At 37.4% G+C, this 11,181-nt stretch overlaps 1 protein-coding gene across 1 annotated transcript in view; it reads right to left on the minus strand.

Annotated features, from left to right (window-relative positions):
* PRKDC (protein kinase, DNA-activated, catalytic subunit) overlaps positions 1-11,181 on the minus strand; it is a gene marked incomplete at its 5' end in the record, with an annotated part of 225,068 nt that overhangs the window by 195,076 nt on the left and 18,811 nt on the right. The window contains 8 exon segments of the mRNA XM_081817118.1: positions 3,815-3,974; positions 4,386-4,505; positions 4,946-5,032; positions 5,763-5,922; positions 6,252-6,367; positions 8,103-8,255; positions 9,543-9,668; positions 10,282-10,331. Coding sequence (XP_081673244.1) covers positions 3,815-3,974; positions 4,386-4,505; positions 4,946-5,032; positions 5,763-5,922; positions 6,252-6,367; positions 8,103-8,255; positions 9,543-9,668; positions 10,282-10,331 — 972 coding nt within the window.

Raw genomic sequence — 11,181 nt, forward strand, 5'->3', positions numbered from 1 at the left:
TCATGACCTGAGCTGAAGGCAGACGCTTAACGACTGAGCCACCCAGGCGCCCCAGGGTAAAATGATATTTAGAAGCTATAATCTGGGCAATAGGTTTGCTCATTACTATTAAGGTATCACTACTCCAAGGCAGGTCCTTTCAGTGGACTGATCTGAAATGTATGCATGTATTATATATACATACACATACACACACACACACTTTCATTTCTATTTCTACATTTACTTATCCATATATGTATGTATATAAGTATGTGCATGTGAGAGAAAGACAGAGAGAGAGCCAGAAAGGAAGAGAAAAAGAGAGAGGGGGATGGGGCGCCTGGGTGGCTCAGTTGGTTAAGCAACTGCCTTTGGCTCAGGTCATGATCCTGGAGTCCCGGGATCGAGTCCTGCATTGGGCTCCCTGCTCAGCGGAGAGTATGCTTCTCCCTCTGACCCTCCCCCCTCTCATGTGCCCTCTCTCAAATAAATAAATAAATCTTAAAAAAAAAAAGGGGTGGGGAGGGAAAGTGGGAGGACCATGATTTCACACTTCCTATCCAATACCATAGGGTTCACTTTAGTTTTCTCTTTCTCTATTTGTAACTCCCTTCTCTAACAAAGAGAAACCTAGTTTCCATTAACCTTAATCTGCTTAACCTTCCCCATCCTGCTTTGACCCCCATGCCCAATAAGGCTGCCCCAACATGTAGGCGCCCCCCCACCCTGCTCCAGCTCTGACACCCATGCAGGCTGCCCCTCAGGGCTGTCCTCCTCATGTTCCTGGGGAGCACCACTGCTACCCTAACACCTAACTTCCTCTGTACCACCTAAAGGCCTTAGGACTGAATACTCCTACTGAATACTCCTACTCTGGAGTAGGAGAATTCTGAGTGCACTTCCTGCCATGGACACGCCTCTTCCTTTAGGAGAGGAAGAGAACTTCAAATGACTAACTCCCACAAAGGGAAAACAGTCACTTTACAGTTAGAAAAAGTTGGAGCAGAAACTCACTAACCAAATGGTCAAAATGAACGTGACTGGTAATGGCACCAATTACCATCACGATGCTGTGAGGAAACCACAGCATCAGTTATGGGTATTTCTGCCAAAATAGTACAACTGAATCCTATTATGAGAAAACATCAGACAAGCCCACATTGAAAATAAATGGCCTATCATCTAAAAATGTCAGCATCATGAGAACTAAGAAAGGCTGAAGAGCTACCCACATTCAAGGAAGCTAAGGCATTATGATTGTTAAGTGCAACACACGATCCTAGGTTGAATTCTGGACCAGGAAAAATAAAGCTATAAAAGAACTTAAATGGACAACTAAGAAATCTACATATCGATTGTAGATTAGAAAAGAATAACATATCCATGTTATTTTCCCTGATTTTGATGATACCATGGTTATATAAAATAATGTCTTCACTCTTAAGAAATACACTGTGGGGCACCTGCATGGCTCAGCTGGTTAAGCAGCTGACTCTTGGGGTTTGACTTGGGTCGTGATCTCAGGGTCATGGGGTTGGGCCCCACGTCAGGCTCTGTGCTCAGCGCGGAGTCTGCCTATCCCTCTCTTTTTGCTCCCCACCCCGCTCAAGCGCTCTCTAAAATAAATAAATAAAATCTTAAAAAAAAAAAAAAAGGAAAGAAATACACATTGCAACATTTAGGCATAAATATCCATGATGCCTGCAACTTACTCACAAAGGGTTCAGGAAAAAATGTCATGTGTAAATACACACACATGTATTATCTTGAAATACAAGGAGAGTACATGTAATGATAAAGCAAAGGGAACAAAACCTTACCTGTGGAATCTGTGTAAAGAGTATACAGGAGTTCCTTTCACTATTAATGCAACTATCCTGAAAGTTTGATCATTTCAAATAAAACATTACTAAAAATAGTAGTTTTTAAGATTATGGATTTTCTTTTGTTATTTAATTTTACTCACTCTCTGTTTTTCCCTATCTTCTAATTATGTACATTACACATATTTATGAGTAGATAAATCCTCTGCTTAGAAGAATCACAGTATCTTCCCTTATTCATTTAAAAGAAACATGGGATGCCTTGGTGGCTCAGTCGGTTAAGCGTCTGCCTTGAGTTCAGGTCATGATCCCAGGGTCCTGGGATTGAGTCCCGCATCGGGCTCCCTGCTCAGCGGGAAGCCTGCTTCTCCTTCTGCCTGCTGCTCCCCCTGCTTGTGTTCCCTCTCTCTCTCTCTGACAAATTAATAAAAATAAAATCTTTAAAAAAAAATAAAAGAAACACATCATTTCCTTTTTTTTCTTAAAGATTTTATTTATTTGAGAGAGAGACAGAGCACGAGTGCAGAGGCAGAGAGAGAGGAAGAGGGAGAAGCAGACTCCCTGCTAAGTGGGAAGCCTGATACAGAGCTTGATTCCAGGACCCTGAGATCATGACCTGAGCCAAAGTCAGATGCTTGACTGAGTCACCCAGGTGCCCCAAAAGAAACATAAATCTTTTCAATGAGCTAACTGACTGAACTAAATTCCAGAAAGCAAAAAGTACCATTTGCTACTAGATATATTCATTTTTTAAACTAAGTCCATGTATTTTAGTGATTTACTCAAATAGCAGCAATCCTTATATAATGTGAATTTCAAAAGCCTAAGTAAGCTATAAACATTAACTAGCTTATATTTTTTTGTCTCTAAATAATGCTTGTTATTGTTAGCATTTATAGAAAAAATCTCTCAAAATTGTGACTCTTCTTAAACTCTGAATATGCATCAAGGTTGTCATAAAAACCAGACTCTGAATAAAATGTGTCACACAACTTCCACTTAAATGTTTCCAAACCAACAAAACTTAAGTTGAACAAAAAAATGACTTACATAGATACAATTAACACTTAATTTTCCACTTAATTCACTTAAGTTTTCATGACAGTAATGTTTAAATTCTTAGCAATATTTCAGTGTCTTTCTCCAATCTGAATCTTTCTTTTTGCTCCATCTAATAACAATGTTCATCTTCATTCTGGTTCAAGTAAATCTGTCTTCTGAACTCTACTACTTTTCTTGACCAGTATACTTTTGCCTGGCCAATGATTTTTTCCCTTTGAATCTTTTCCTAAACCTGTATCTACTATGATAATTCTTCATAACTGGCTAATATTAGTACTTCATCAATTATATTTGGAAAACCAATAAAAATCAACAAAATGTAAAATTAATATTGAATTTTTATAGTTTTAATTCCCATTTAACAATGCATTTATTTATTTATTTCAAGGCAGTGTATTAGGATTTATAAGGAGTTCATGATATTAAAGATAGAGCTCTTGCCCTTGAAGATTTTATAAATCTTGGTAGGATATAAGTGAGTAAAATGAAAAACAGGTTTAATACCTCAATTATATGTCCCAATGTTATTTCTTATGTCCCAATTATACTGACTAAATTGTTATTTCTTTTTTTTTTTTTTTAAAGATTTTATTTATTTATTTGAGAGAGAGAGAATGAGAGAGAGAGAGCACATGAGAGGGGGGAGGGTCAGAGGCAGAAGCAGGCTCCCTGCCAGGCAGGGAGCCCGATGCGGGACTCGATCCCGGGACTCCAGGATAATGACCTGAGCCGAAGGCAGTCGCTTAACCAACTGAGCCACCCAGGTGCCCTAAATTGTTATTTCTTATGTCACAATTATACTGACTAAATTGGGGAGATAACAAAAATATCAAACATATTTTAAATATGTTCAAATTTCAGAAATTATAAAAATACAAATAGTCCTATTGAAGTTATTACATTGCTATTTTATTTAAGATACACATCACAATTCTTCTAAACCTTACCTGATAAGGCTGAAGTTTTCAGATATCCATCAAGGCTGGGTAAAATGTCTTTATAATGGGGCTGAATTACATGTTTGCCAATGTAAACGGACCATTCTTCTAGGGCATTCAGGCCTACTTCCGCCAGTGGGGTATAGCTCAGGCCCAGTTTAAAAGCCATCTATATATTAATACAAACAGGGTAAGCTGAAATGTAGGAAATTTAACATTTAAAGAAAAAACACCAATTAGTTTTGGTTTCTAATGAATAAACCCTTCTACTGACAGATATTTCTGGAGGTAAGTAGTGCATCCCATGTCATTATTGGGAAAACAAACACCACCAGTCTATGTAGTTGGTGTTACACTGCAGACTTTCAACACATAGGTTTAATCCTCATGTCCACCTGTAAGGGAAGCTCTGAGAGGCCAAGCCAAGTATCCCAAGTCCCAAAGCTACTAAGTGGCAGAACCAGGGGTGTCTGATGGGTAAGCACCTACTGTGACTGCAGTGGCAAGACCTTGATATTTCCATGTTTTCTAGAAAACATAACATTACGTGAAGAAAATGGATTTAAGATAATGCATCTACCTGCAATGCAGGAACGTAGGCTCTAATATCAAGTTCAATGATGTCATGTGGCAGGGACAGAATAAAGGTCAAACAGGAGGCCAAAAGTTCATCTTTGTATTGCTTCATTTTAACTGAAACCTTAACAAGAAAGAAGAGAAATACAGTGCTATGCACCTGACTAGAGCCTATAATTTGAAAATCAACTAAAAAATATTTACCTTATTCTCAAATATAAAAAGCGATCATGCAGCTTTTATATGACATGGCTTAATTACAAATTAAGCACTAATCTCGAGGAAAAGTTCATTTGTTGAAGTACTTAATTCTCATTATAAGAGAGCTAAAGAATCCATTAGTTTCAAGTTGAAATCATTCAAGGTATATCATGAAAACTCAAGGGACTTTTGAAACACAATGATTTTCCTCTATCAGTGTTTCCTAATCCCTTAATCCCAATCTGGATTAAGCAAACCAATTTTTAAGTAATTAGATAATTTATGATCACTAAGATTTTTTATCAACATACTTTCCTTTTTAAATAGCCCATGATAACACTGCAAAAATCATTTAAAAGTTACCTCTTTACCAAATTTTGCAAGCAAAGCAAAGCAAGAATACTTTTCTGGATCCTCAGGAGACTGTGTCTGACCCTTCAGACCAACTCCCTGTCGAATAAAGCAGTAAATTAGTAAAGTGAACAATAATCATGGATTTGTGTGTCCTAATCTAGCACTTCTAAGGGGTGACTCCATTTTCACTTTGCCAAGGTCTTGTGCAGAGAGGAAAAAAAATTGGCTCTGATAACACTTCAGGCAGAGGACAGTGAGAAAGCATAAGATGGAAAGTGAATGGCTGGTCAAAAGCCAGAGGCCTAGCTAAATCCATTCTCCCCTTCCCTGTCTTCCAACACATACACCTATGAACCAAGAGAACTGCTCACCCTGTATTTAACCAGTTGGACCACTCATGATTGACTATAGAGTGTTAGCTATACTAATTCAGTTATTCTCAAATGTCGCTAGCCAACAGATGACCTGGGTGGTTTGTGAGCACAGACTGCTCAGCCTTGCCCCCAGAGTTTCTGATTAGATAAGTCTGCAAAGGGCATAGATTTCCCAAGTAATGCTGATACTGGTCCTAGACCACACTTTGAGAACTTCTGTTAATCTAACCTTATTAGCCAAGTGCTTGTAAATCAGAACAGGAAATGCTATTAATTTTTTTAACAGTGTCATTCAATTGCCACTCACACTATCAGTTTTTAAAAGTATGGAAAATACAATGAGATTTTAAAACTGCAATATACTATAATCTTTTATAATGCCTTTATACATACTCATACAACCTAAAAAACAAAAGAATATTCAATGTTCCCACAAAAAAAAAAAAGCTTACCTCAAAATATTTTATTTTCTTGGCATTTCTCATAGCAACAGAAAGCAATTTGTAGAAACCACTGATGAGAGGCAACCGTGTAGACTGCAAAATTAATTCACATGCAAATGAATGTACCCATGGCTCAAAAAATTCTACATGTTTCTCAGGAAGAATCTCTCTGTAAAAACAAATTAAAAGCTTAATGTAGAATTTCTTACCATATATTTTTATTTAGCTTCAAAATTATAAGGGACATAATCAAAAAGGTATATGATTCCATTATATGAACATTTTCATATTCCCTTTTTTCCCCACCTGAGCATCTTTTAAAGAGAAAAACAATGGTAATTCTAAGCTGGTATGTTTATAGATATATTTTAATGGTTCATGTAAGCAATTTTAGAGTTAAAACTCTTTCATTTCATACATCTGTGTAAGTGGTTTTCCTATATTATAGCTAATAACTGGTGATTTCCACCCTTAAATAATTAGAATTTTAAAAAATACCTGCAAAATTCCACCAGGTTAAAGAAAGCTGAAAAATCTTTGGGTTTAGCAGGATGCAAGTTAGCAGCTGGATCTGAGGTCGGGATCACCCAAACACCAGTAACTTCCTTTTCATCCTTAAAAGTAGATGTACCCAAACAAACATTGTATCAAAGTGAGAGAGGTACAGATGGGTCCTCAAAATTACAACTAATACAATTTAATAAAGCTGACAGAGCTTGCAGAAAACATTAAAGAAAAGGACACATAGGAAGTTACAAAGTGAGGTGAGTGGTGCAAATACAAAATATAAAGGGGGGACTGTAACTTTTTGAAGCAAAAAACCTGTTGACAGAGGTAGAATTTCAGAACACAAAAAGTGTCAGTAATGACTTGCAGGTTTCAAGCTGAGAACCAGAGGAATAACTGACCATGTTAAGTAACAGTAACTTACTATGAACATACTGTGCTTGTGTTATGAAACTCAGGTGGAAATGTTAAACAAGCAGTTAGAAATACAGACCGGGGAGCGCCTGGGTGGCTCAGTTAGTTAAGCGGCCGACTCTTGATTTTGGCTCAGGTCATGATCTAAAGGTCCTGGGACAAAGCCCTGTGCTGGGCTCTGTGCTCAGCAGGGAGGCTGCTTGGAGATTCTCTCCCTCTGCCCCGCCCCCAATTTGCATGCACAAGCACACTCTCTCAAATAAATAAATAAATCTTAAAAAAAAAAGGAAAAGAAATGCAGACTGGAAGCTGTAAAAAAGGAGGGTATAAGGCGGAGTATAGGCTTACTGGGAAATGCTCACAGAGGTGACCACTGACCTCCTGGAGGTGAAGTAAAAAGATCAGGAAACAGAAGAGAGCAGAAAACAAGAAGAGAAAGAAAGTGCAAGGGAAGCCACTGAAGACAACGAAAGTGACAAAGACATGTATCCTAAAAAGCACGTTTGTTGGCTGACACAGTTCCAGGAAGCCCCTTCAGCAACTTTTTCAATGAAATTATTTTAGACATAAACAAAGCATAAAAAGTAATAGAACACACACTGGTGTTCCCATCAACTAGCATAAAAAATAGAACAATACAAATGCAATACAGTCAATGTGATAAATGGCCTTTTACTGCTTCCTTTATTTATCCTCTGCATATCCACCCCATTATCTCTTGTCTAACTTTACGGTACTGCAGTGGAAGTACACATGTACTAACATGCATAATCTAATCTAAGGGAAAAAAAAAATCACTGGGCTGAAAAGCAAATTAGATGTTTTCCACTGGAACTCAAGCCCTTCAACACTAGTGTCATTACCATAGTGTTTTACTAAAACTTGTCCTCAGATAAGAGCAGAGCAGCTTCTAGCTGGCAGCCTTAAACCATGACTTACCTTCTATTTAGGCCAGGAAATCTGGATACAGAAAAAAGGGAATGTGTATTCTTCATTTTCTGCCTATTGCCTATATTCTACTATCTCAAGAATACATTTAATACTTTGCACCCAGACTCTGGAGTTTCCTTAGCTATAAACAATGGGAATTCCAGGTTTCCCTATCCTACTACAAAAAGTCACCTCTACGCAAAGTAAGATTTGACTCTTCACTATTGCTAAGAAATGAGTAAAAACCTAGTAAACAACTTTTTAAAAATAAGTGGTTTCAAAATATTAAACATATAAATTACTTTTTGAACAAATATAGGAATAACATTTTCTACACACTGGGCTATTCAAATAGCAAAGTATCAATGACACACATGAATACCACAGAAATCAATTTCCTGCAACACTCTACAAATGTGCTATTATTCCCTGGATGCTTACATACAAAGAGAGCTTGTATAAAAATGATGGAAAATTATTATTGACAAAACCTCTAACCTCGTGTCCCCCAACATTCTGTTTCTCTAGTGTAAGATCCAATTTCTCAATAATCTTCAAAACTGATTTGACAAATTCATCATATAGCAAACGATTCAGATTTTGAAAGGAGGAATTCACAAAGAGAAATGCTTCATCTGCTAAAAGAGACTCCTTTAAATAAAGAAAAATAATAAACTTCAAAATTTAATGCAAACAAGTATCAGTATAAGCATTACAATGCATATATGTATACGCATAATTAGGTATTATAGAAACTTCTGTGTAAACTACAGCAGATTTACCTGGAAGTTTTCAAGCTAAAAAATGTAGACACTTTCCTAAATTACTAGGACAATATCATTTCAGTCAGATATGACCTACCCAGGCATGTAACAGATACTAAGCAAACAGTGGCAAATGAGAAGATTTAGGCCAATCCTTGTCAAGGCATTTATCTCACTTGGTGTGTGTGTGTGTGTGTGTGTGTAAAAACACATATGTATACTATACACACACATACATTATATACTTATGTTTGTGGAAATACACATCCTTATACATTTATGTATATACACATAAATATGCATGCATGCACATATATATACACATGTAAGCATACATACATGTGAAAAAATGTATACCTATCCTCAGAATGGACTTAAAAGTATAATTTGTCATTTCTATAAAAGTGAAAATATTCTACTATTCCAAAAACATAGACCAATTACTCTGCCTTCACTCAAATATTCTATGGAACTTGACCTCAAACTATAGGAATATCTAATGTCACATATAAGAAAGAAATATTAAGTAAAATTACTAACACTGCTATACTATTTTATATCAATACGAAAACAACTAAAAACTCCTAAGATTTTTCACAGGATAGAAATCATCTATGGACAAAAATTGTTTTTCCTAGGCTATAATGCTTTGTCAAAGTCTATGATAAAATGGTGGCTAGAACCAGGCTTAAAGCTGACATCAGAGAAAGATCTACCAGAAACATTAAGCAGGAGGCATTATTCTAATCATAAATAATGTAAATAACTGTGTACCAATCTTCTTCACACCAACTGAATCAGTGAGATTTATCTCTTTTTAATCTTCATCTTTAACAAATAAAAAGAGAATAGCTCTCCCATGGTGACAGTACTGTTACACTTTTGTTACCTAAGAGGCTGGATCTGTTAGGAAGAATAACTTAGCATCAAAAATACTACACTGGCTACTCATGGATGAAATGAGGACTCAGCTATGGCAATTATTAAGTTTACATGAGTTGTACGATTTTGTTCTTAACTTATACCATTTTAATTTTTTATTACTCAAAGTACTTAAAAAAAAAACCAATGGAAAAGTTAGTAAAATTTAATTCTGAAAGTCCTAAGGGTTAAACTGTGGAGACTAATTAGAGGAACAACGGTACTTTCATAACTTTAAAACAGTCATTTTTACCATCATCTGGTCACAACTCAGGAGACTTCTAAAAAGATCCAAATAGTCTTTATATGTGGGCACTTTCCATCTGCCAGTTCTAACTTCCCCTGATGCACGATAATCTTCAGATTCAGACTCAACACCCTGGGCAGGAAAACAACATGCCAATATTTACTGGTGGATTCACAAAATAAGCAAGGCTGCCAGAACATTCTGATTTTCAGAGTCTTCTAAGCTAAAACACCCACTAGTAGGAGACTGTAATTTGATTGAGGAAGACAGTATAGCATGAAAGGATAATAAGCAAGCTGAAAAAGAAATCATGATTTTTCTAACAGGGACTAAAATAGTGATGCAAGAACAAATATTTCAAAACAATACCCAAGTCATTTATCTCACTTTCCTACTCAGGTCAATCTTCCACCTCATCCTATTTCCTGTAACTTCGAGTAACTAAGATATGCCTTCCATGACACACCTAAGCATTTTGTCTCAAAGTTTCAAGAGAGAAAACATTCCCTTCTTATAAAAATGTGTAAATAATAGTAAAGTTACATTTAAGGATGTTCCATAACTTAAGAGAAGTTTATTCACCTGAAAAAATAGAGAGGCATTATGTCTTACACTTTTCAAAATGTGAGGCATGACTAATAATTAAAAGGCCATTTTTATAGATTTACAGACTAAAAACCCCAGTATCACTTCTAACTTTCAGTGACAAAAGACTAAATACCAAAACTTTAGATTTGGAATTTACCTTTTGAACGATCACTGGCTTAGAACATATTCTGATTAAAGCCTGATGCACTGAAAAAAGAAAATGTAAACAAAAATGAAGGAAACAACAAAAAGCAAACCATTATTTCAGTGAATGTAACTATACCTCTCAATTTTTTCCTTTAAGTTTAATTTCTTTGGTTTAAAATTTTGGATTATTAAGATTCAGAAGCAAAAGGAATAAAAAAAAGGTTCAAAAAAAGGATGGGAAAGGAGGTTTTGATCCACCAAAACATGAGTTTTCCAAGAGGCATCAAAAGATATGAAAGGGGGGGTGCGGAGCAAGATGGCGGAGGAGTAGGAGACCTGGATTTCGTCTCCTCTCAGGAATTCAGCTGGATAGGGATCAAACCATTCTGAACACCTACAAACTCAACAGGAGATTGAAGAAAAGAAGAGCACAACTCTCTCATCATAAAAGCGACCACATTCTGGAAGGTAGGACGTGCGGAGAAGTGAATCCGAGGCGATATTCGGGAGGATAGACGGCGGGGGAGGGGCCTCCGTCGGCCGCTTCTGGCAAGTGATAGAACCACGGAGCACAAAATCGGAACTTTTAAAAGTCTGCTCCGCTGAGGGACGTCACTCTGGTGGCAAAGCGGGGGGTGGTCCCTCCAGGACAGTGTGGTCTCAGGACCCTCAGGGTCACAGAGAGACCGGGGGTGCCTGAGTGTGGCAGAGCTCCCAGGTATCAGAGCGGGAAGCCGGCTGCAGAGGCGGAGCCCAGGCGCGGGCTCTCAGCTTGGGGTTACCATAAACCGTGATCCGCGGCACAGTCGGGCCCCTGCTCCTCCAGCAGGGACCCAACAAGCGGCAGATCTGGGGAGACTCACCTTCCTCCCCCGGGAGGAGCCGCACAGGAGTGCACCGCAGGGATCTG

This window comes from Leptonychotes weddellii, chromosome 4 (assembly GCF_054177405.1).
Source record: "Leptonychotes weddellii isolate Sample4059 chromosome 4, ASM5417740v2, whole genome shotgun sequence".
NCBI lineage: Eukaryota > Metazoa > Chordata > Mammalia > Carnivora > Phocidae > Leptonychotes > Leptonychotes weddellii.